General features: G+C 41.9%; 1 protein-coding gene across 1 annotated transcript in view; it reads right to left on the reverse strand.

Annotated features, from left to right (window-relative positions):
- Nucleotides 1-26,076, reverse strand: part of FNDC1 (fibronectin type III domain containing 1) — a 103,775-nt gene that overhangs the window by 56,457 nt on the left and 21,242 nt on the right. Inside the window, exons 2-3 of the mRNA XM_044421886.1 lie at nt 8,150-8,359; nt 99-213 (exon numbers count right to left, since the gene is read on the reverse strand). Coding sequence (XP_044277821.1) covers nt 99-213; nt 8,150-8,359 — 325 coding nt within the window. The remainder of the gene's footprint in view (nt 1-98; nt 214-8,149; nt 8,360-26,076) is intronic.

Genomic DNA, 26,076 nt, shown 5'->3' on the forward strand with positions numbered 1-26,076 from the left:
ATCCTCTGGCCACACTATATTTCAACAGCTACAAGCAACAGATTGGAACTGATATACCTTTGGCATAGCTTTATAAAAGACAATATAACGCCCAGTACCTAGAGGAGACCGTCTTCTGTTTCTCAGAGGCGGGATCTGTCCAAGTAACAAGCACTGACTGAGAGGACATAACACGAACAGCGACGTCTTTTGTCTCCTCCAGTTCATCCTCCTCTGAAATGACATTATAACAGGGAGCCATGGTCATGTATTAGCATTAGCAAGATACTCAGAATGCATTATGCTTGTGGACTGGGTCATCACTAATGGTGTTGGTTTTTCAGTTATTCCTTAACTAACTCAACCTCAGAGAGGTGACCGTTAGTCAAGGCCTGTTTCTTCACCTTAACTACCATTCTAGGCTGGTCAACTATGCACAGACATCAAAATGTTCACATTAATTCCTTTTGTAAAATAAATTGTTTAAACAACCCCAACTTAAAGTTGCAGGCCATATCCACAGTCATAGAATGGGGTAAATCAATGGAAGACCACAATATATGCTATTAATAGGTACTACTGCAATGCGGATTTTGTTACAGGCTTACAGAAAACAGGTGCTCTATAGCAAGCCAGTTGCGTACGTTGTAATAGTAAAGTACTTTGACACTTCACCCTATCTGATGTGCTACAGAACAGAAAGGCTATGCCACAATGTGTAAAAATGTGTTATTCTTGGGACTTGCCATCTGAAAAACGGAGTGGCAACTCATTTCCAGAGCATAGAAGCTTGCAGGTGCAGCAGTAATGGGCACTTCACACTAGGGATGGGCATAGCACATACATTTTTGCACACTCCTTTCTAAGCACATTTTGTTACTTTTTAATCTTTTAAATCTGTAAACTTTCAGTGCAAACTTCGGAAAAATAAGAGTATTGCCGTTTAATTGCCTTCTGGTTCATGTATCAATTCCTGTAGTTCAATTTGTTAACTGCATAAAAATCAAAACTCTCCCCCATCCCTGATCCACATAGTGACCTGGTTTGAACATACTGACTGGGCACAAATAACACAATCATCCACATTGAAGGGTTGCATATGGATTGTCACTGAACCTCAGATTGTTGTTGCTGGTCATGGCTATTGTGGGTCATGGCTTATTGCACTGTCTGAACCTGCAACCAAGGATGAAAAGGACTCGTGGTTTGTTGTTGAGCTGGGAACTGTGGGTTGGTCATGGTTAACAAACCATGGTTTATTAGCACAGCTGGGTTAAGACAACATGATCAACCACATTGTCCATGGTTCAACATCAACTTGCACTCAGCTCTTGAGTACGTGTTATCATATTGTCTGAACCCAGCCAATGACAACACAGAATATGGGCTGACACTGAATCGCAGGATATTATTGAATTATGAGCTGGATTATGTGTGAACCCTGCCCTGTGGTTTAACTCCAGAATTACTTTGGTTGTGTGTTTAGGGTCATTGTCCAACTGGGAGGTGAAACTCCGCCCCAATCCTAGGTCCCATTCGGATTCCCTCAAGGATCGCCCTGTCTGTGGCTCCAACCATCTTGCCTTCAATACTAACCAGTTTCCCAACACCTGCAGAGGAAAAGCATCCCAGGACATGCTGTTGCCACCACGCTTCACCGTGGGAATGGTGATCTCAGAGCAATGGGCTGAGTTAGCTTTGCACCACATACAGCATTATGCAACAAGGCCACAAAGTTCGGTTTTGGTCTCACCAGACCAGAGAACTCTTTCCCCCATTTATGTATTAAAAGCTTTTGTATGCCATCCTATTATACAAGATCTCAGGGCGGTTTACAATATTTAAAAGGACAATTAAAACAACAATTTCAATAATAAAACAGAACAAAACAATAAAGCAAACAGAGCAACTAAACTTAAAAATTATTAGAGTTTAAAATACTGTTTAAATAAAAAGATTTTGGCCTGGCACCGAAAAGAGTATAAACTTGGCGCCAAAGAGTATCAACTCTCTGGGGAGTACATTCTGTATCTGTTTGCTGTATCTTTTGCATGCCTTTCTACAGCCTTCAAATGTTGTCATGCTATGAATTTGTTTCAGCAATGGCTTTCTTCTTGCCATTCTTCCATAAATCCCAGCTCTATGGAGCATCCAGGTGGTAGATGTCCAATGGATGGTTTCTCCCATCTCATCTGCAGCTCATTCCAGCTCCTTCAGAGTTACCATTGGCCTCTTGTTTACTTTCCCTCTTTACCTGGTCCCTGAGTTTTGGTGGACAGCCTTCTCTAGGCAGAGTCACAAATAAGCCATAATCTTTCCATTTCATAATGGAAAGTTGTGCTCAAGGAAATGTACATAAATTGAGGGGGTGGGGGTTAGCCCAACTCTGATTCTACACAACTTTATCCTGAAGTTATTTTGATAGCTCCTTGGTCTTCATAATGCTGTTTACTTAGATATGTCCTGAAACAAACTTGGGGCCTTCCAGAAACAGGTGTATTTAATCTGAGATCATATGGCGCTGGAATTACACATAGGTTGACTCCATTCAACATACCTACATGGTCCATATTGTGAATAAGGGTGAATATAACACAACCAACAAGTGCCAGTTTGTTTTTGTTTACTTAACTTTTGTACCAAATAAAAGTGTTTTGCCCCTTCACAATTTTGAGACCATATCTTATGTAAATCAACTGTCAATGATACCAATTAAATCCATTTCAACTGCAGGTTGTAACATAACAAAATGTGGAAGAGTCAACCAGGGTTCAATACTTCTGTAAGACACCATACACATGGGTTACAGAGCAGTGGCAGGGAACAGTAAGGATGCACAAATTTCAAGGCAGAACAGTAAAACACAAGGGAAAAAACATACAAATTTGAACATACAAATGAGCACACCTGCACAAGAACTGTGTTTTGTGTGTGTGTGTGTGTGTGTGTAGTGGCATGCACATTCAGAACACTCTGAGGTATCTTCAGATTTTAGGTTCATCAGGTAAAGGGCACAGAGAAGGGATGAGAGGGGATAGTGACAGCACTGGCAAAATTGCTAGAAACAGTAAGAGTGTTTGCTGCTCTTGCTGGCTTTCTGGCTTTTATGACAACCCACAATGAACTCATTCTGCTGGGCTTGGTCATTAGGGCATGCAGCCTGAACAGTTCAACAACAGCCATAAGCTTGTTTATGAAAAATTTGCCACACTGCAGAAACTGCACTGGGTTTTGCCATCATGACAACCCACCATGTGTGGTCATCCATGCTGGTATCTTGTTATGAAAAACCAGTCAATGTTTTCTCTTCCAGAGCTGTTCATGATTAAAAACCACAGCGAAATCCAAAGTTTAGGATTTGCATATAACAGAACCTATGATTCAACAACAGTCTATCATAACAACCCATATTCAACTAATACTCTGTGTTGTCATTATGAGTGAACTGGGCCAATCACTTTACATTTGTATTCAAGCACTGAAGAAGCTGTCCACAGTATGAAAAAGTAAAGCTTGAATTGGTTTTCTGTCTCTGTAGTCTTCAGTAGGACATCAACTAAAACTCCCATCCAACTTTGTTTTAATGTGCCAAATGTTGCTGTGCCGGTGGTATAAGTTAAGCAATCTTTCGTGAATCTGAATGAATTCTGTACCCTGCAGGCCTTAAAGCAGGCTACTGGTTCCATATTATGAACAGCGGTACAACTTCAATGTGATAACAGTGCTTTGCCATTTACCATGTTGAAGGAAATCTCTCAACACCTGGAATTAGAATGATCCTCAGATAGTGCTGAGGCCTGTATTTTAAAAGGGTGGGATCAAAAGATCACAAGACAAGCATATTTTGGCTTACAGCTCTTATTGCCACCCATTAAGCCTTAGGAGAAGCATTTTAACCTTTTAGAATGGGGAAATGGCACAAGGCCTGGGAAACCATCATATGGTCAGTGGCTGGGGCAAGGAGAAGATACATATATACATATCTTTTGAACAGAAACAGCTGCTCAGAATGAGTACAGCACATGGTTGCCCAGGGGTGGCACCATCTTTCTTTCCATTGGAGAGAGTGCAATGTCTCTGGGGGAAGCCGCAGTTTGCCATGGGCTCCTACCACTATCCCTGGCATTTGGGACTCTATTCTCACCATGTGTGGCAGCAGCCATATGCTGCAGCTGTGCCAGGCAGCTAGTACCTACTGGACTTTGTTTTTAATTAAAAAGCAATCCTCAAACAACCTCACAGAACTGTAAGTCAGGTTGTAGGATCAGAAAATCTGCACATTAATGTGAAAACTGCAGATTAATGTGAAAACTGCACAGTACAGATTTTGACAGATACAAGAGCAGCATGGATGGAATCTAAGCTGGACTGCCCATCCTTGTCAGTAAGGTGCTCCTTTCCTTAGAAATTAACAGTTACAACTCTCCTCCAACTCCTTCTCCCTACTCCCCACAGACATCTTTGGCACAGTGACTGGGGTTGTGAGCTAAGCAATCAGGATTTCATATATATTTTTCAAGTGACAAATTAGATCAAATTGTTTAAGACTGTACCACCTGAAGATTACTCCAGTATATACACATTGTCTCCACTAGAGCAAATATGAGTTTAGCTTGTAAGATAATGCTGATGGATATTTCCTTCCTTCAGGGCAACCAGCTTCAACTTGTTCTACATATCCCAGCATGCACTGATGGACTGGCAGCATGGCCATCTTGAGGTTAGGCCTTGGAAAATAGCCTCTAGCTTTCATTTCCCACCCTTTGCTCCTCCTACTGCAGCTCAGGATGGAGGCTATGACCTCATCTGTCATTGTTTGTTCTGTCTTCAGGGCTAACAAGTTACAGCTGGATTTCCTGTATTGTTTATATGAAAATGAAGCCAGTTTCCATACTGAGTCTCAGCTTAGGTATGGAGTAGTAGTCAATCAGTGCAATAAATCCTAATGCCATACATCACATACAGTTCTGTCAAAAGTAGAAGAAATCCTGGCTTTTTCACAACTGCAGTTTTTCTTTTAAGAAATTCCTAGAAAAAGTTGCTTTGAATTTTACTTCAGGCAAAATCCGGAGACAACTGGGGGTGGGTGGATATACAGAAGAGGATCAAAAAAGTTATTGCTATCCTCTTGGTTTCCCTAGAAACTAAGGATGGATAAATCTGTCAATTGCAGTTTCTCATTTTTTCCAATTTTAAGTTTGCACATAGGTTTGCATCTTCTTAGAATTCCATTTGAAGGTTCAGAGTCCCAAGTGGGTGTTCTAAAGTGAAAAAACCTGGGAAAATGTGATCACAGGCCTCCTGTATCACATCTCTCTTGCTGAGATTTGAAGCACCAACTTACTACTCAGGTCCTTATGCTCTTCATTGTGCCATACCATGTGTTGGTTCTCTTAGATATTCAATCAGCCTTCCTCAGCCTGATGTGCTCCAGATGCTTTGAACTATAACACTTTGCATCCCTGAGCACTGACCATGCTACAGCTGATGGGAACTACAGTCTACCATCAGCGAGAGCCAGTGTTGTATAATGGTTAGAATGCTCGACTGGGTCTTGGGGGATCTCAGTTTTAGTCCCCCACTCAGCCATGGAAATGAGTTGATTATGTTGCTGCCTTTCTCGGAGTTTTTAACTGCCACACTGTATTTATCTTTTAAAATTGTTTCAGTACTATTTACATTTTTTGACTGTTTATACTTTTATCCAATAATTTTTACTTCTACTGTTTATTGTCTTATTGTTTTAATTTAATTTTATCCTTTCATTGGTGTTCTATTGTTCTTTTATCTATTGCAAGTCACCCAGAAAGCCTTTTTTGGGGATGGGCGTGGCATACAAATATAATGAATAAATAAAACAACTGGAGGGCATCAAGTTGGGGAAGGCTGTGCTAGATCCTCAATGAGTCTCCTCTTATTTCTATTACAGTTTTAAAATGGCTTTGTCAGCAATCAAATTTGGCCATTGTGCCTGAAGGTTTAATTCGAAGACTACATATTATATAAAGACTGTAACAGGCCATTCCAACCAATACTAAAGGGATTCCCTCTGTAATGTCACAAGGCGTGCCATTTTTGCACTCTGTTTTCAAGAATATACCTGTGACTTTCCTCTTGGTTAGCATAGCCCAATGAACAGGTTGACTCTGTCCCTGGTAATGCCTCGACTGCAGCGAGACCACATGCCCCGATTCAGATGTTGCATGCATTAGGAAAACATGTACACGTCTATTACCTTCATTACAGCAACAGTTTAAAAGATGTGTTTTCACAAAGAATAGAAGAATCAGAGCTGTAACTTCCCCTTTCATGACTAGCAACACAATCAGCAGTTGAGCAGTTGCTGCCATGGCCAACTTTCCCAGCCCTCTTATCCAAAATCTCTTACCACTGCCTTTCCCAAACTGGTGCCCTCCAGATGTGCCACTGGTTAGAAATGCTGGCAGCTATCATCCAAAACACAAGCGGGCATGGACCTGAGGAAGGCTACCTTCAGTGGAGATGCTGGCCACTGAACAGGAGCCACTTGAATCATGGGCTCTGCCACTGGGTTCTGTGCCCTCTCAACCTTTATGGCCATCGTACCAACTTCAATAAAGAGCATCTGCATCAGAACTCTGACTTCAGATATAGCTGCACTGAACCCTCTACACCACCCTTCCCCAACCTGGTGGCCTTCAGAGGCATTTGGACTGCGACTCCCAGAATTCCCATCCAGCAGGGCCACTGACTGGAAATTCTGGGTGCTGCAGTCCAAACGTGTCTGGAAGGCGCAAGGTTGGGGAAGGCTGCTCTACACCTTTGGCAGTTATAAACGCTGGGTAGATTTCCCAGCAAGTATCTATCTTTTCAGTCCTAAGTCCATCTAAGTCCTAATCTTGCTTCCTTTAGTTTTGGATCCAAATGTCTCTTTTCCAAATTAGCTTTTCATTAATGGATGTCCAAGAGCTACAGTTTTTACCCCACCACTTTAAACTGCCTGCCACCACCACCAGCAAAGTTTCTCCAACAGAGTAATGACATATTTCAGGACTCTGAGCTGCAATCTGATATGGAGCTACCTGACAGTAAGCCCTAATGAATTCAGTGGAACAAGTTTGAAGTAGACATGCACAGACCCATGAGGTTAAATAGCCATTTTCTCTTGTGCCAATCCACTATCCCATTTGCTATTTCATTCAATAGCTAAGTATCAAGGAAGGCTGGGTTAGAGATTCAAAGTGGGAATGGCAAGACACGAGTTCAAATCCCCATTCAGCCATGAAGTTCGCTGGATGATAAGAGAACAATTGCCATCTCCTAGTTTGACCTGCTTCACAGGGTTATTGTGAGGATAAAATGGAAACAGGAACATCTATAGTGCCTTGAGTTTCTTGAAGGAAAGGTGGCATATACATGTAATAAATAAACCACCAAAATAGTGGACCAATCAGAGTAGTAACAACAAGGTAGAAGCCACAATTTTCGGCTGTCAACCAATCAGTTGCAATGCTATATACACTTAGCCAGGAGCAAGCCCAATTGGACTCAATAGGACCTACTTTTGAGTAGGCATGCAGAGGATTGTGACTTATCAGATCCATCAATTATTTGATTAAATTTATATCTGCACTTATCAAGACCACAATATAATGGACATTTTAAAATGCTGAAGAAAATGTTAGGAAATATTCTTCCTATTAAATTAAAAAAGGCAATTGATCTGTTTCAGTATATCCTTCTTAATGTCCTATTACGGTAATAAAAGTGAAGCAACAGTTGGATTGTAAATCCTCAGTTTAAATAAAACTGCAAAAATGACTTGGCTCCCTCTTCTATGAAGCTACCACTAATCAGCTTGAACAATTTTCTAGCAAAGTCTCTGGTCTTATCTGCCTGTGCACCAACTCTCATTTAGTATCTAATCCTCATGGTCCTGTTGTATTTTCCATCATGACTGGGGATTATGTTCTGCCTAATTATATGCTTCTGATTGCTTCCTTGGCAGTTTATAATGACTACAGGAAAATCCTAGACACAAGCATATTAGGCACTTTCATTTGATTCAGTAATCTGTTCTAATGGATTAAATAGCACATTGAACAGAAAAGCCTTTTTTGTTTGTTTGTTTGAAAGAAATAGACAAGGACATGGACAAGCGAAGGCACTATCACAAAAAAAAGTAACATACCTAAGTTTTTAATCTCATGTTTTTTTTCTTCTTTTGGCAGTGGTCTGTAACTCATCCTTCTGTTGCTTTCTCCATATCCCAAGAGGAAACCTGGATATCTTCGTGGAATTCTTGAACCCAAAGGCTGGGATGACCTCCATTGAACAGGTGACCTGCCAGGTAACGAGGATCGGGCACGTACTCTCAAAGGTCTGTTTAGCACTTCCTTCTCTTAAAAAAATGTAAAAACACACAGACACACATATAAAGAGGTACTCTTAAGCATTCATTGTGAGTCAACTGCTTAACACGGGGCACATGACATTACTTAAAAGCAGGGCTTTTTTTGGTTATAGAACACACCGGAACAGCATTCCGGCACCTTTTTTTGATGGATTTTTCCAAGTGATTGTGTAGCAGGTCGGCGGCAGAAATCATTAACATAGTGCCTGCAGGCTGTTTGTGTGTCGGCGCTGATTGTGAGGGCGCTGCTCAGCTTGGGGCGCTGCTCGGCTTGGGATCGGTCATGTGGTCACGCGCTGACTCAGCCGGCTGCAACCATTGTGTAAAAGTGTGACCCCAAGATGTGAGTTCCGGCACTTTTTTTTTTTTTTTACAAAAAAAGCACTGCTTCAAAGTGTGGGATTTATTAACTGACCAGACAAAGCATTGATGGACAATGGATCTGAGACAAGCCTAGAAACATTAAGAAACAGTGTGATGGAGAAGGGGTGGAATCAATTAGTGATTAATTACTCACTGGAAGAGACTGCAGTGGTGAAGTTGCTTTATTTCACACCATTCATAAAGAAGCTAGGCTGGCAATCAGCCCTTGGCATTGGTGTGTCAGCATTTTGAGCACACCGTTTCTTTACTGAGCATTTGAGGATACAATGGAAAACAGGTATCTTATCTCCTCACTTGCACCTTACACTAAGGTGGCCATATGCATTATCAAAACACAGCACAATAAAATGGCATAACTATGCATAAAATTTGGACATGCTGAATTGCATATATAGATGCACATTTAAAAAGAATGACCATAATCTAAACAGAAGCACATTGCTTTCCATTACTATGATGAATGATCAGCGACCTGTGGGGCTATCCAGTTTGCTACCCAGTTAACTGTTGATGAGAAAATTAAAGGCCCCCAGCTGCTCTACCTCCTTATGGTTTTTTTACTCTGGACAAGGCTTGGGCGAGGCAGTCCCTGGACACCTTCAAAGAAAGAACTATTCTTTTGACAGCTCTTCAAACACATGACTGTCATCCGCAAAGTAGAACACATGTGCCCCCATTACTCTCTCTCTCAGACAGAAAGTGCATGCAATTATAGGGCCTTTGGTTTCTCTGTAAGTCTAGAGCTATAGTTCAAAACAAGGGGCATCTAAAACCCCTACGTAAAGAGGGATCAGGAAAACCTTCAGCAGCTTTGGAGAACACTTTCCCTACAGATCTCAGGGCAGTCCTGGTCCCTTGCCTAACAGGGGCCTTGGGCCAAAGAAAGAGGTATGACAGGACTTTTCAGTCTTTGGGGGTTATTAGCCTTAGCAAGTTCATCCGGGCACTCCTAAATAAAACCTGCTTCCTCCTAAATGACAACAGACATAGGGTATAGGGGTAGTTCTACCACAGATACTGTGGACTCTCTAGTAACTTTTAGGGTGACCATTAACTGAGAAACACCTTCTACTTGAAGGGCTGTCAAGAGGGCAGTTCTCTGAGGGGCTGGCCAGACTAAGTCAGGTTTAATGGTAAAGAATCCTGAGAAAGGAGAATAGGGCAGGACCTTGAAGACTTGCCCATCACAAATTAGCACCTGGCCAGAGAAGGCATACCATAAATTAGTACAGTCTTCCTTACTGTCATGAGATGTATTTTATTTCCATTTAAATTTAATAGAAGTTGTATATTTACATTAAATTATATTTAATATATAAAAATAAAATATATTTTCATATTAAATTATATCTTTCTATATGAACTGGCAAATGGATTTTTTGTGCAAATCACTGTCCTGTTCAGTCCTCTTTGGTGATTGGTAGTGCAAAAGTGGCCACTCTAGAAAGGTTGGCCTGTGCTAGACTCTCAGTTATGCTCCAAGCTAGTGGGCAACTTGTCTTCCAGAAGCTGTTGGGCTACATCATCATCTATGAACATCTATCATGCCTCATCATTGGCTATAGTAGGCTGCTTAAGTCTTTTAAGAACGAATAGATAATCACTTCCAAAATGCAAAGTGGCTAAGCTTAAACCTGCCTGGCATCCACATTTGTTAATCCAATGTTTTAACTCCTCAGTGTGGGTGTTTAAGTGTGGCTACTCAATGATAAGGAAAGTACACTCTGCCACACACATTCTCTTCCACTACTTCACAGGCTGAAGATTAAAAACAGACTCCTGGCATGCCTGTAGCTCAATTTTAGTGCCTAAGAAAAGCTTCCAAAGGCTTTCTTCTAATTTAAACATGCATCAAGTTAATGAACAACTGAGTAAAATTCTAAAGCTTGTGTTTTAGTGGAGGTTAGATTACCTCCCACGGAACGTAATCTTATTTGCTGTCTTTTTTATAACCTAGAACCGTGCCTTAAATATCAGGCAAATACTCCTCCCCAAAAAGTAGCATTTGCAGATGTTTTTGTGGTACACTTTTTAAAATGAAGGCAAGTCCAACCAAAGAATGTTTATCAAGGTTTCCCCTCCCACTCCAAACACTTTAAAACAGAACGGTGTAAAACATCCAGAGTTAAAACACAGTTTGCAGATTCCAAGCAGACTCTGCAACTGACAGAATCTTTCATCCATCCTATCCTCCCTGCTCTTCTCAGTTTCAGGCACACCCAAACATTTTCTTACAATTATGAAGAATCTGTCTTAAGGACAGGATTTGATTATCTATTCTACCTATATGAAAATCTCCAGTCTCATAATTCTACTCTTTCAAAGCTAACTGACAGCATTGCTTTATTGTCTTTATGCATCTCAGGATTAGCTAAGAAAATTGGAATTACCACTGTGTTCAGAATTACAGCTGATGAGTGACATTAAAAGATGTTTGTGCTGCATATTCATTTATTTGCCAGTCTCTTTTAAAAATGTGTCATCCTTATTCATTTTACAAAGTCTTTTTAATTGCTTATTTATTTGGGATTACTCCCAGACAGAGAGAACATTGACAGAAGAGACAGCTGAATAACTAAGTTATTTTTAACAAATACTGTACACAGCTGCAACGTCAGGTTTGCCAATAAAAGTATGCTCAACAATCATGTCTTCTTAAAATTTGTATACACATGGCTTACTTAGGACATCATAACATTTGCTGTGAATGAAGCAGGCACCAGTCCACGTGCTGGTTCTTGTTGCCTGGTTGCTTCTGCTAGAGCTAAAATTCCTGCTGGTATTATCATAATGTATGAACATGGAATTCTGGGTTGTTGGGGGAGAGACAACCCAGAGTTGGAGTTGATGGGTAAATCAATGAGAAAACTGAAGGAGAAGCAACCATCTTCAAATATCTGAAGGGAAAAAATTTGTTTTCTCTTGCTCCAGAAAGTAGTGTGCAAATGAATGGGTTCACATTCAAAGAAAAAGAATTTAACTTTATATTAGGAGGAACTTCTTAACAGAACAGCTATTCTGTCATTGAGTCTCCGTTATTAAGGGTTTAAAATGGAGGCTGGATGACTGCCTGTCAGAAGTGCTGCAATAATAGATTTACTGCATTGACAGGAAGATGGAAGAGAAGGCCTTCCAGGTCTCTTCCAATGACAGCAAACCGACTTAAAGAATGGGAGAATCCTCTGATGGTCACAGAGAAGAAACATACTGAGCAGTAATGAATTGCTTCCTATTTAGAAGACTTAAGTATGGTGATTATCATGACAGCACCCTAGAGAAAGTAAACTTTAAGTTATCCAAAGCCAAATACATTAGTGTACTGGTTGCACAAACTGGATATTTGTTAAACTATTTAAGGCAGTTTAAACTAGGTGACAGAACCACCAAAGAAAACAAGCTATTGGGTTGATGGAACTTCACCTTGGTACCTTTTGGCACTTCTTCAGCTTAGGAATCTTTCAAAAGAATTAAGTATTAAAATAGTTGCAGGATATTGAAATCATTATTGTTGACTTACTTATACATGCTGTATCTGGAAGAAACATTCCATGAACAGCTGCAAATGTGCAGAGAGAAAAGTCTAAAACTAAAATTCAAATAAAATTCAGATAGATATCCACAGTATTAACATATTTTGGCCAAATACTATTTTCAGAAGGGATAAAATCCAATCAAGATAAAATAAAACTGCAGTAAAAGATTAGAACTCCCCAAACACAGATCAGAGTTGGAAACTATACTGGCAATGTTGAACTATTTAGTCAGATTTTCTCTAAGGTTAGCAGTGAGAAAGTAACTAAGCATAAACTGAAAAAGGAACATTTGCCACTGTGGCAGATTGTGGAACGTTCCATCAAATCATCTATGGCAGTGCAGCAGCAATAGCAAAGATAGGCTTCAAGCCACTTGAGAACACGACATGGAAGCTTCTAGCTGAAGCGCCAACTAGTTTTCAAAGAATGATCTGGAAAATCCTGCAAACCAAGAAAAGAAATGTGTTTAATACACATTTTATGCAAAACATTTCTACCTGAAATGATTATAATAGACTAGAGCACTCATGAGGAATCTCTGGTCCATGGTCCAGATATGGCCCACAGGGGGTCCTCAACTGGCCTGCCAACTCCTTCCCCAGGTTTCTCTCCTCTCTTAAGCAGGAAAGAGCTTTCATATCAAACCATGATCCATCCCCATGAAAGAGGAAGCAGGGCCTGGGGAGGATGCTACTGCATGATTCAGTACTTCTTCCTTCTGAGGCATGCACTGTTTACTTATGAGCAGCACATCTGCTCAAGCTTTCTGGGTAGACATGCAAAGGTTTTGTATTTTGGATGCTATTTGAAAGTGGTGATCCATTGCTGAAAGCATGAATTCACTACTGCTTACTTCTGAGTAGGCATGCAGAAGGTTCTTTATTTCAGAGTTGGCTTAGAACTGTTAATAATCACAGTTTGACCATGGACACTCTTCCTTTGGCTGCACCCATTTTGCCTCTGCCCAAATTCACAGATGCAATGTGGCTCTCAAGATGTTTTTCAAAATGGAATTCAGTCCATGGACTGAAAAACATAGAGAAACTGATACTCCACAGAAGCACTTGATACTTAGAAACTACCAAGCCATTGAAAAAGAAATATAGGAAGAAAGACAAGAAACAGGATAAAGATAAATTTATGCAGAGTTTTATGAAGACCATAATATGAGGTTCATCCAAAAGCAAGTCTGAAGAACTCTGGAAAATTAAGGACTTGCGAACATCAAAGGAAAAATAACAATAGAAAAGAGATTGATACTCCAAGAACAAAGAATTATTATTCCAAAAACTACTGGAACCAAATATATTAAAGAAGATTCATCCAGGATATTTTGGCACAGTATTGTGCAAAAGAAGGGTATGTGACATATACTGTATTAGCCAAGCATGAGTGTCAGATACAAGCTATGATATCCAGATGTTCCACATGTTTGAAATATCCAGTGGGAAATGTCAGACAGCCAATGACACTTTGAGAGATTGCTGACAGACCATGACAGTGAATTGGAGCAGATCTGTTTATGTGATGATAAAACAACCACTTGTTCATAGTGGAGTTTCATAGCAGATACCCAGAAAGCATACAGTTACCAGATACTAAGGCTAGCACAGTAGTCAACTTGTGTATGTTAATTTTCACAAAGCTCAGGATATGTGATGAAGTTTATGCTGAACAGTAGTTTTCAAAACACACCAGCTCAATTTGCAGTACTTGCCAAACAAACATTCACAAGACATTATTTACCACAAGTACATGGATTAGCTAAGATAGATGTGCAAGCTATGGAAAGCCATGATGAAAACCACCAAAAGAACATCGTAATCAAGAGTCAAGATGCATACCAAAATTTGTTGAACTAGAGGAAACACACAAATCATGGGAGCCCCAGTTGTTCATGAACAAGAGACTGTATTGACACTTTCCTACCACAGGCAGACAGATGTAAACATACAAAAGGAAGACGGGAAAAGGAAGATAAGCTGTAGTGGAAACTGTTTGATTGTAAAACTTTGAAACACACACAGAGTCAGCACACAGAACAAAAACAGATGCTATGCTTAGCACAGCCAAGAGTACTTTGTCTTAGGACACTTGAGATGGCAATACAGTTTCTAAGGTTTCCACGTTTCAGCACTGCATCTCATTATGGGTGAAGCCAGATGCAGTGTTTCTCCATGTTTTCCCTGATTTGGCCAGTGCATTCAGTGGTTGTGGCTGCCATTTTCCCCTGCCCTGTCCACCCAGCAATGGCTTGCCCACCTGGGATGGCTGCACCACCATGTCCCCACCTGGTGCAGATTCAAGTGTCGGCATGCGAGGCAGCATGGTCTTGCACAAGAGAAGACAGTGAGTCTGAGCATGAGGCTTTGCCAGGTGGGCAAGACCAGCATCTTAGCAATCCAGCCAAAAGATGAGTAGGCTGGCAATCAGCGGGATGGCATGTAGGGAGATGATCTGGCTGCACAGTGGAGCGCACGCAGTGGGAGGAAAGACAAGGAGCAGCCATGCTGTTCTAAGGATGTGGCCTCTGCAGAGCCACTGTGCAATTCTAATGTATAGATGGGGTCTCCACAGAGTGGCAGGAAAAAAAAGGTGGCTGGCTGAGAACATGCCCAGAGGAGCATGGAGGCCAGTGGAGGCGAGGTAAGCAATGCAGTCGGGAGCAGTAAGTTCCCAGCCACAGGGGCTGATGGGATGCATGCCACCATTTGGAGGTAAGCTGAAGGCATGCCAAGACTACTTACCTCATAAATGTGTTGACACAGACACAAGAAAGGTAATTGCACAGTAACCATTCTCACTGTGTGTGAACAACCCCATCATTTTTAAAGTCAGGATGGCACACAGGACCTCCTCCAGGATAGAGCAAACCAAAACCAAAGTCCTTTAACATAGGCATCCTGCTCACATTGATGGACTCTCCCACTTGCTCAAGCCTCTTCCCAGCAGTGGTATGCTTGCATCCCTAACAATGATGTCTGTGACACCTTCTGCCATTTTAATTTTTCCACAATGCTCTGAAACAATGCTAAATCAGGCCTTCTACAGCAACCTTCCCCAACCTGGTGGCCTTCAGAGGCATTTGGACCGCAAATCCCAGAATTCCCATCCAGCAGGGCCATTAACTGGGAATTTTGAGTGTCGCAGTCCAAACATGTCCAGAACAAACAAGACTGGGGAAGGCTGTCCTACAGTATTGTGGGAAAATCAAAATGGCAGATGACTCACCTACTTCTGCTGTGAGCCCACAGCAAAGGGACTGAGCAGGTAAGGGAAGCAAACTGTCAGTACCAACATGGTTGCCAGGATGGTGGGGCTCTGACAGATGCTTGAGGAGGGTGCTACCAGTCTGATGATGCATTGGTTAAGGATGGGGGACCAGGTACATAACATATACCATAATACCCTTCCACAGGTTGGTGCCTGCAGATGTTTTACCAGCCGCTCTGGTACAGTGGTTAGAGTGTTGGACTAGGACTTGGAAGACTGTGCTCTAATCCCATTTGGGAAGAAGCACACTGTGTAACTTCAGCCTCTTGTCTCTCAAACTACACCAGCTGAATCTGCAGCACTTGCTTAACCTATCTCACAGGGTTCTTACGAAGGTAAAAGGGAGAAGAACCATGTTCACTGTCCTGAGATCCTTGCAAAAGCGGGGGGAAAGCAAGGTGCAAATGTTACAAAAAAACTAATAAAAACACTCCAAGCCAGTGTGGCCAGTAGATAAAAATGCTGGGAGTCTAAAATATCTGGAGGTCATAATTTGGAGACCTATACTACATCACTACAGCACTGCATCAAGCACAAGATACTCAAGAGCGTGTCTTCTCTTTGAACAACTTGCCCAGTCACTGAGATCACTGGATGGGACGCTCCTGTGGGTTCCACAGAGAAGACCCTTCATTTAGCAGCCCCATTTCTGTGGAACTCCCTGTCCCTGGAAGTCAGCCATGCAGCAATACTGTACTGTTTTTGGCATCTCCTGAAAACAACATAACTTCATTAAGCCTTCCTGGACGAAGCACTCACAGTTTTTATTGATCAGCTTTAACATATTGCTTGATTCCTTTTATGTTTTAACCTTTTTTGTTCACCACTCTAGAGTCTTTGTGCCAACATATGAATCAGTGTTGCTGATAAATAGATAAGATATAAATGTACCACATTCCCAATTCATGGATCTGATGAAATAGACTATGGTCTACAAAGGCTCATGCTAGTCTCTTAGATCTGGCTAAGATATAATGCTTCTTATGCCCTTAACCATACTATAGGGTCAGGAATGGCTGCAAGACAATATGCTTCTGCTTCTCCCCCACCCCAGCCACAGAACTTTCACTTCTCATACATGGTCCACCCTCTGTTGCCCGCCAGTCCTACCACTGTCAACATTAACCAGGGCTTCCCTTTCACCAAAATCATGAAAGCCAGCCTCAAGATGTTTTCAAATCCATCTTGTACTAAAGCTCCAGATGACGCTAAGAAATCTGCAAGATTGATTCTGAATTTGATGTAGTATTTGCCATGTACAAGAAGGAGAGAAGCTAGAGAAGGAATGTAATGTCAGGCTGAAGGAGTGATCTTGCAGACTGATCCTGACCCCTAAACCATGTTCAAGGAATCTGGAGGATTACATCTGAACAGGTCCCCAGTATGCATCAATGAACTAATTTTTCTGGAAGGTGCACATGCAGCAGAGAACTCAGAAAAGCCCAGTGCCTTCTAATCCCAGAACAAGTGCCTGATCCCTCCCTGCTTAGTAGACTGGACAACATTTGTATTCTGAAAAATACAAGGGAGATTTTAAGTACACAAGCCATCCTACCATTCCCACAGATCCAGTTGACCGTCAGCTTATGTGCTAGGCATCCATTACACATAATAGTCTTTTTAAGACCCTCATCTGTGCACTAACTATGTGGCAAGCAGATCAATATTTTAGCTACCAATTATCTGTCCATACTTTACAAACATTTCATGAAATTCTTATTTTAGGTTTTAAAAAATGTAATTATATTTAAAGAGCAAGGTTAACAACTCTCATCTGTCTGTTTTGCACTCCTTCAACAACCCACAGTGCAGTTATTAACTCTCTGGTTTACCAGCTAGTGAAGTCTAGTTTACAGGTGCTACTATGACTTGTAATGCAACTCAGGCAGAACACATTAGTAAGTGCAAGTCCTATAAATAAGAACAGGATTTTGTGAGCAATTTTGTATGGTTTAGTCACAGAGCTATGCCAATATTCCATTATGTTGCATGATTTATTCTAAGATATTTAATGAACTTAGTTTAAGGATCACTACAGACTCGCCACCTCCATATCCTGCTCTCGCCTTGCTCTTTATTTTGCAATAAATGCAAGTTATTGCTAATTCTTTGTGAAGACTGGTCACATACTTTAAGTGAACTCTTGCTGGCTGGGTTTGGCAGGAAGAGAATCTGCAGTTGATCAGTTTTGCCTCCTTCCGCCCCTCCAAGCTTTCCAACTGGAATTAGTATAAAGAGTTTTCACAGGACAAAGGCTACAAAAGGAATCAAATCAGCTAGAAAGCCATATGGAATGTATTCCACTTAAAACGAATGCATCTTTAGGCAAGGAACTGCTTATCTGGCCTAATTCTCGCTCTGGAGGCTTAAATAAAGAAAAGTCTGTGAAGGTCTTAATAGACATTCCTCACTGCAGATTCACAAAGCACTACGAAGTGCACTTGGGCTTCATGGCCCAGAGACCAGTCTATGCACCCTTCCAGAGAGAACAGGATTGACTGCTCTAATCTGCTGTCTGGGCGAGAGAGAGAATCTCACTGTTCATGCAACCACTTGGTGTCTGCCTCCTCTGCTACATTCAACCCTCTGCCTCAAGAGCTGCATGGACAGGCATGCACAAGAGGAAACAAGCAACCACAAGCTAGAGGACACAAAATCAGAGCAGCACAACATCCGACACTCCAGTTCTGTGACGATCATGGGGTCAGCCCTCCCATTATGAGGCAGCACCAAATATCAGAGGCCAGGGCCGTGACGGCACCATGTGGTCTGCTTTCCTTAGACTACCCTAAGCATGTGCAGTGAAGGACACTGTCCCATTGCCAGTACTGAAGCCACATTCCATTGGGAATTGGGAGTACTCAGAGAAAGGGCTCCATTTTGTTTTTGCACAGATGGGGGACAGGGAGGCTCATTTCTGCTGTGAGTGTCACTTGTCTCCTTTGGCTGGATGCTAAGCCTCTTTCTACAGTTTTCACCACTGGTATTTCTTCATTGTAAAAGGTGACCAGACTAGCTACCATAAACTAACCATGGATATAGCTGCTGGCTATGTAAACACTGGACTTAGCCCAGGCCTTTCAGCCTATTTGCTCCATGCATTATTTGGGTTGTAACAGCTACATTGTCTCAGCAGAAGGAATTATGCACAACTAATGCATGATGTCCATCCACACAATCAACAGTATCCCTTTCCTTACCATGCAGCAGGCTTGAAGGAGCCTGGAGTTGGAACCATGAGGTGGGGTTAGAGAAAGGCAGAAAATGGACATGTGAACAATGCAGCGTGTCTTTTAAAGCCACCTTCCGCAGGACTAGTGTCCTCCAAATGTGTTGGACTTCAACTCCCATAATCCCCAACCAGCATAGCACTAGCTGGGAATGTGCAGTCCTACATATCTGGGGAACATCAAGTTTGGAGAAGTGTGTTTTAAACCGTTGGCCTTAGTGACCAGAAGCAAATGTCTAGGACCTGCCTGATACCTTGCAAACGCATGGCAGTAAGCGTGACAAAATCCTTCCAGGTTCTTAAATACACCCTAATGCCTGGAGACACCAGAGACTCATGATATGTTCAGTTGTCACAGTTACACCTTGGGGCTTGCAGCACTGCCATCAGTTTCTCAATGATGCCATTGGGCTCCTTGCCTTCTTCTACTGCACATCATACCCATTATGAGTGTAGAGTTTCACCACATTTACTCTTTTCTCCTTGCCTTCTTCCCAAGGAGCTCAGACGGCATGCATGGTTGATCTCTTTCTCCCACATTACTGCAAGGTATGCAGGCTGAGTGTGAAGGATCCCAGGTCACCCTGCAAGCTTCATGCGTAACCAGGTTTTGAATGAGGGTCTCTGGTCCATACTTGTATGCCAATCCACTGTATTACACTACGCACTAGCAACTGAGCTCACCACAAGATTATCAAAGGAATGAAGTTCAAGTCCAGATCTTAAGGCTAATATTGTACACACGCATTCTTCATTCCACACATTCAGGACTTGCTCCTGAATAAACGTGTATAAGATTGTGCTGCATGAGAACCTCAAAATGAGGGAAGAAGCTAATTCACATCAGTCACATACTGTAGGACAAAAGCACGACTAGGCCATATACTCTGTTAGAAATATGCAACCAGCCTCTTTTTGATAGGAAGAAAGATGAGATTTTGTTGCTCCCCTGCACTTTATGCAATGGGCTTAATTCATCTATTATTTACAAACCACACTGTGTATCTGGCTGCTCAAATACTGGAGAACAGGGATTATGTCTTCTTTTGAAAAACAAAACAAAAAGTAACCACTCAAGCAAACAGCCCCACCACAGCTATTCATTTATAAAAATATTCAAAGGATCTGCCAACCCAGGCAGTTCAACCAGTGAAATCCCAGAATATATTCTGTGTCCACAGCATGTAGGAAAACTGTGGAGCTAGCAAGTTAGAAAGCCAACCTAACCGCCCTGAAGTGACTGCTGAGCTGCAAAGACCACCAGGTTTTCAGTATTAGATACACTTTGTGTAAGCAGAAATGTGCCCTGATAAGCAGGCAGAGAATTGGGCCTGTGAAGAGAGGTGGAAAGATCAGGGCAGAAACAGAATGCATTAACATGGTTTACACAGAAAACAGCCCAGTAAAGAATTCAGCAAATATACAGCACCTAGGCCTACACAGAGAACCCCATTAGCAAAACAAAAGCAGTACTTAGAAATCTGAAACCAGCATGGTTTTGTGCCAGTTTAATGTTCAAGTCTTCCCCCAAATCCTGTAAATTGTATTTTTTGGAAATGGCAGCTGAAACTATGTGCATTGCTTTTTGTAAAATCCTGGAGGAGAGAGTGATGTTTTATCTGAATGATTACACAGAGATGTGTTTGGAAATATAAGTCAGCCATTACATAATATAACTGAACCTTCAGCTTTATGAATTATGCATCTTTTTCCCTAGCCTTGAAATGCACTAAGCCTTCCTTTTGCTGTTTGTAATCTTCTGTCATCTCTTGAACATATCATCACATCATGTGATGTCGCAATATTGAGAACAGCTGCACAATTCCAGCTGTTCAGTATCAGCTCAAAAGCTAGCGCTGTCTTCCCTTTCTAAAGCATAAGCAGCCTTCCACACCATTCGTTCTGTACTTTCACTATCCCAACAAGTTGCCCTGATCCAGCAAGACTGATCTGTCATGAGGACAGCAACGTATTCTACATGCAGTTTGCCTTTTTGTGTCGAATTCACAGGGGGCAGTCAGTGCCTCACCAATCAGATGGGCCAAGTCCCAGGTTCAAGTAGAATAAAGACTGGTCTAAGAGCATTCAGAAGAGAAAGGAGGACTGATTGTGAAGGGAAAGAGTGAGATACCTCAGTCAGAGGTTATTAATAAAACTGCTTCATTTGCAAAGGAATAAGTTACTGAACATCTTGAAACCAATATGCTTGTTGCACAAATACAGTTTTATTTTGTTTATTGTTAACTCAGAGTCAAGCTGTTTGAATACTGGTGTCTCATCCTCAGGATCACATAGTCCAACAAAGGAGCCTTATAGTTTGGGCACGACACTGTGGGAGAAGTTAATTAATAAAATTGGAATTAAGTTCCTGGTGGCAGTGTTACATACCTAGAGAAAGAGAGGGAGATATCATGAAAGTTAAAGACACTCCATATCCAAACAAATTATAGGAGAGTACTTGTGACAGCAACCATTTCTAGCTCCCCAGCAAGAGAACTGGTATGATGCACAGAGTGGTAAGCACATTTTTGTTGCATGTTCATGCTACGCTGTTGTGTGTGCAAATAAAGAATTTGCATTAACATGGTAAATATACTGAAGCTGTTGTACTATGGGCACGTCATGAGCAGGCAAGACTCCCTGGAGAAGACAATCATGCTCAGGCAAGTTGAAGACTGAAGGAGGAAGACTGGCAATGAGATGAATGGACTCCATAAATGCAGCCACAGCCTTGTGTTTACAAGAGCTGAGCAGAGTTGTGAAGGACAGGACATTGTGGAGGGCTTCATTCACAGGGGCATCATAATTTGGGGGAAAATGGCACATAACAACAATGAAGCTGTTCACAGGGTCTTATGAATAAGCACCCCATGGTATCTCCAAGTTCCTTTTCCAGCAAGCTTATCAGGATCTGGCTTTCCCAGAGAATCACTCTGGAGTAGTGAGTGAGGAGCGTGTCAACATTTTAACTCCCAGCCATCATTTTATTGCTTTCTCCATCCTTATTTTACCTTGACGAGAGTGATGGTGGGATACAGGAGATGCTATTGCTTAGAGAGGAGATTTGGCCCAGGGCCCTTATTTCCTGAACTCAACTTACAATGGAGAGGTGTTGTATTTTCCACTGGACAATTCTCTATTTGACTGTGTCCTCTATTTGATTGTCATAGTCTAAGTCCAATTTCCAGATAGGGAACTATAAGAAGTAAGAACAGGGTAAGATCCTTGATGTTGTTCCTCAAGAGTTAAGTGCCCAGTTATAATCTTCCTAACTATTAAAAGATGCAGTAGAGTTCGGTAATTTTACTTGCACATATAAAGATGCCTAGGTAAGGCAAATTGGTGTTTTGTCCGTTTTTTGGCAATGCTTCAGCAGCTACCCTGCCAACACACCACTCTTGCCTTGTCACTGGCAGGGGAAGTAGAGAAGATGGCTCAGGTCTAGGAAGGGTTTGGCCAGGGCCCTGTGTCGGCTGACTTCAGATGTGCCCTCCCACCTTATGCCTTAAAACAGGGGTCTCAAACTCAACTTACCTGGGGGCCGCTGGAAGTAGAGTCTGGGTGAGGCTGGGCCACATCAAGTATTCCACCACCGCAGTGGTGGTGGGCTGCTCATCCCGCGGCCGGCCCAGGCGCTGCCGGCGCTTTGAAGGCCGCAGGGCCCCTCGCCCGTGCCCTGCCTGTCCCGGCAATTGGCCTGCGGGCCGCGGGTTTGAGACCCCTGCCTTAAAAGCTGCTGGTCTGCCTGAAGTCACACACTCAATATGAGTGCACATCTCCAAGTCTTTTAGAAGCCAAGCAGAGAATCAGAATATAATTAGCCACAACATGCTTGGCTTGTGCCTCACAGTGTTCATTACGTGCCTCTCTGTTTTTTACATTTCTCAAGAGGCAACAGCTTTCACACATCTGTTTTGCATAGAGCCCTAATTCTGGCTTGCTGTTTCACATTTTCAAAAAGACTGAAAGACCGATTATGAAATATGGTACATTTGAAAGAGAAGACCACTGAAATTTACAGACGGAGCACAGTATATAAAAGTTTGCATTAATTTGTAGAGCACAAGGTTTATATACAAGTCTGTTATTCATACTGGTTGCTGGAGTCCATCTCCCCTCTGGAAACAAGGTTAAAACAAAAACATTCTGAAAATGAAGCACACAAGAAAAACTAGGATTAGAACAAAGCATAGATGTCATGCAAGAGAATAAAAAGAGTGGAAGAACAGTCTTTGCTGGCCAGGTAAATATCTAGGCCTAATTAGATGAGATGAGAGAGATCAGTTCTCATATCTTCCTGTATCTTTGACCTGAAGGAGATCTTCACTGGAGCCTGTTCCATTTATGATCAAATTCAGTTGAGGTATTTATGCAAAACATATTCATCACAACTGGTGCATGGGCTAATGAATACAAGGTAGTTTCCACTGTGTTGAAAAAGTGACACACGTGAATGCAACTGCTAGAGAAACAGAGAAGGAACAAGATATCTGTGCAGACTTTTTAAAGCCCTTAGCTATTGAGTGAAGGAACAAGGTCTTAAGAAGGGGGTGGAGCCAGCTCCTTCTGCCCCCCCCTTGCAAGATTTCCTGAAAAAAGTATGAAGCCAGCAGATCAAGCCCCCACCCCACCCCTTACACTCAAAAGAACACAAGTACAGTCCCTCTCCCATGCTAATTTTTCTACATGTAAAGGTCATTGACATAAGGGTGATATACTGCTTAGTAAGGCATAGAAGATACAGGCTGTCCTTGGGTTACGAACAAGTTCCATTCCTGAGAAAATGGAAATTCTTCTTTAAGTCAAATTTGTATGTAAGTCAGATCATGTATAGTTGGCTCCCACGTTTGTGGAGGTTAGGGCACAGGACCCCTGTGAAGGTGGAAAAACTACAAATATCTCTACTCACCCCCAAACTCACCAGTGCTTTCTCTTTGCAGCAAGAAAATGTCAGAGAAATTTTCCTCTCTGGATGGGCAGGGCAGGAATGCATGCCTTGCAGGCCTTCCTCTCTATCCTCTCATCCTCCCCCCCCCCCACCACTCTGGTGAGGCCCTCCCTCTTTCCCCTTTCCTTTCTCTCTATGGAGATTATAGTTTTCCACAGTATCAAAAAATGTAGTAACTTTTATGGCAGTTCTTCGGTAAGTACAGGTTGTTTGTAACTTGGACGTTCGTAACTTGGGGACTGCCTGCAATTGATTTACTTCTGGTAGACAAATATTTCAGTTAGTTGTTCCTTGAGGCAAGGAGACAACTGGAAAGGTTTGAAAAAGATTGCAAGCTTTCTTTTTACAAAGAACTGGTGAAAGGAGGCAGGAAGCAGCATTTACTCTCCAGTTCACTGGGCAAGTCAGATAGTGATGGGGACAGGGAGGTGGGAAAGCAGCTGAAAGCTGATGGGCTTGCTCAAAGCAAGCACTTCCTCTCATATGGTCACTTCCTGCTCCCAACACATTGAAACCATGCCTCTTCTCCTGCAGAGCAGTACAGCAAATTTAGCACACTCTGAAATATATTCCATGGCGGAAACTCATACTCCAGTATATAATGGCAGAAATAGCAGGAGGTGAGCATCATGTGACACGCCAGCGAGTCAGGCATTACAGTGCTAGTAAAAACTATCAATTCCTTTTTGGTTTGTAGTTCACACTAGCCATGGTAGGTTGTTATCATGTGTGGCTATATGACATCTAAGCCCAGAGCATTTTTTCCATTTTTTTCATTTTAACAAACAAGATAACCTGAGCATCCATGCCTTGGTGTAGGGTTGTTTATGGTGGTTTACAACAGTTACAAGCCAGACAGTTGTAAACCACCCAGACAGCTTCTGCTATTGGACAGTATATAAATAAAACAAAGAATAATAAAGAATTCTTCTCAAGGGGGCTTTATGTGACATCCAAACTCAATGCTGGTGAGAATGTTTAAAACAGAGCAAGGTAACAATAGGACAGTGTATTAGCCATTCAGACCATAGCTATGAAGAAAATGAAATTTTAGACATATCCACAGAGTGACTACAAGCTCTGTTTATCTTTACTTAAATTTAAACTACTTGTGTTCCACTTATTAACCAAGGATCTCAAAACAGCTAACCACCAATATTCCCTTCTAAAACATTTCATGGGTTTGTGTTCTTTTCCTTTGCCCCAGCAAAACCCACCAAGTCTGTTTTTAATAATATAATGAAATAGCTTGACAAAATACATGGATTTGCTTAGTGCATAAGTAGTGAGATGAACTAATTATCTGGAAGCCTTCTCTGTATGTCTTGTTCCAAGGGCTAAGCGGAAAGGGAGTTTTCATGAAATGGTTCTTCCTTTCTGAAAACGTCCTTCTATGAGTGCCTTTTCTTGCCAGTGTTTTTCATGGAGGACACCGCGAAGTGAAGGCACTTCCGTATTCATTGCTCTCTGACTCACCAACAAACAGCTATACACTGAAGAAGACAAAGCACAAGCTGATTCAGGCCATAAAATAATTCTAAACCTCCTCATAACCACAACTGGTTCCAGTTCCAGTTAGAATGGCCACTTATGAATCGGACTCCCCCAAAAGGAAATGCATTGCAAAGAGTAAAGGGCAGTAACTTGCATAAAACTGGCATATTCTAATCTAGAGGTATGGATGGACATTAAAAAAATATTCTTATAATTTAAACAGAACTACAGTACACCTCATTATAATGTGAAAGGCTGTGATCCAATGTCCTGAGCCTTAATCTTCTTATTACATTGATACTCCATGTTTTTCCTCTTGAGAGGAACCCAAGGCAGCTTATATAGTCCCATTTTATCCTCACAAAAGCCACCCCATGAGGTAGGATGGGCTGAGAGTGAGTGACTGGCCCAAAGTCACCCTGTGAGCTTCATGGCTGAATAGGGACTGCAACCCAGACCTCCTAGTTCCCCAGTCCAGCATTCTGACCACCACCACACATTGGCTGTCCAGTGATTTCATCACACTGTACATCCTTCCCTATACAGGTTGCCTGCCTGTTCAGTCTGCCATTTAAGTCTGACTGTAGATGGGTCACAATTCTTATGCTTCTTTGTCTTGAAACCAGTACTGGACAGGAGAAACCATCGTACAGAGGATAGTCCTTCAGCAGCCCTTTGATTAGAGGACTGGCTCTGTAAAAAAGAATGCCTGGCCACCCACCAGCCACCCTTTCTTTTCAAATTGCCTTTCTTCCTCATGGGAACACTGGTACTGGTACGGAACCTGTCAGATTTGCAGATGTAATTGCATGACTGAAGGCAAGCCAAGTGAATCTGGAGAAAA

This window comes from Varanus komodoensis, unplaced genomic scaffold, assembly GCF_004798865.1.
Source record: "Varanus komodoensis strain SLA01 unplaced genomic scaffold, ASM479886v1 scaffold1, whole genome shotgun sequence".
In the NCBI taxonomy this organism is placed as follows: Eukaryota; Metazoa; Chordata; class Lepidosauria; order Squamata; family Varanidae; genus Varanus; species Varanus komodoensis.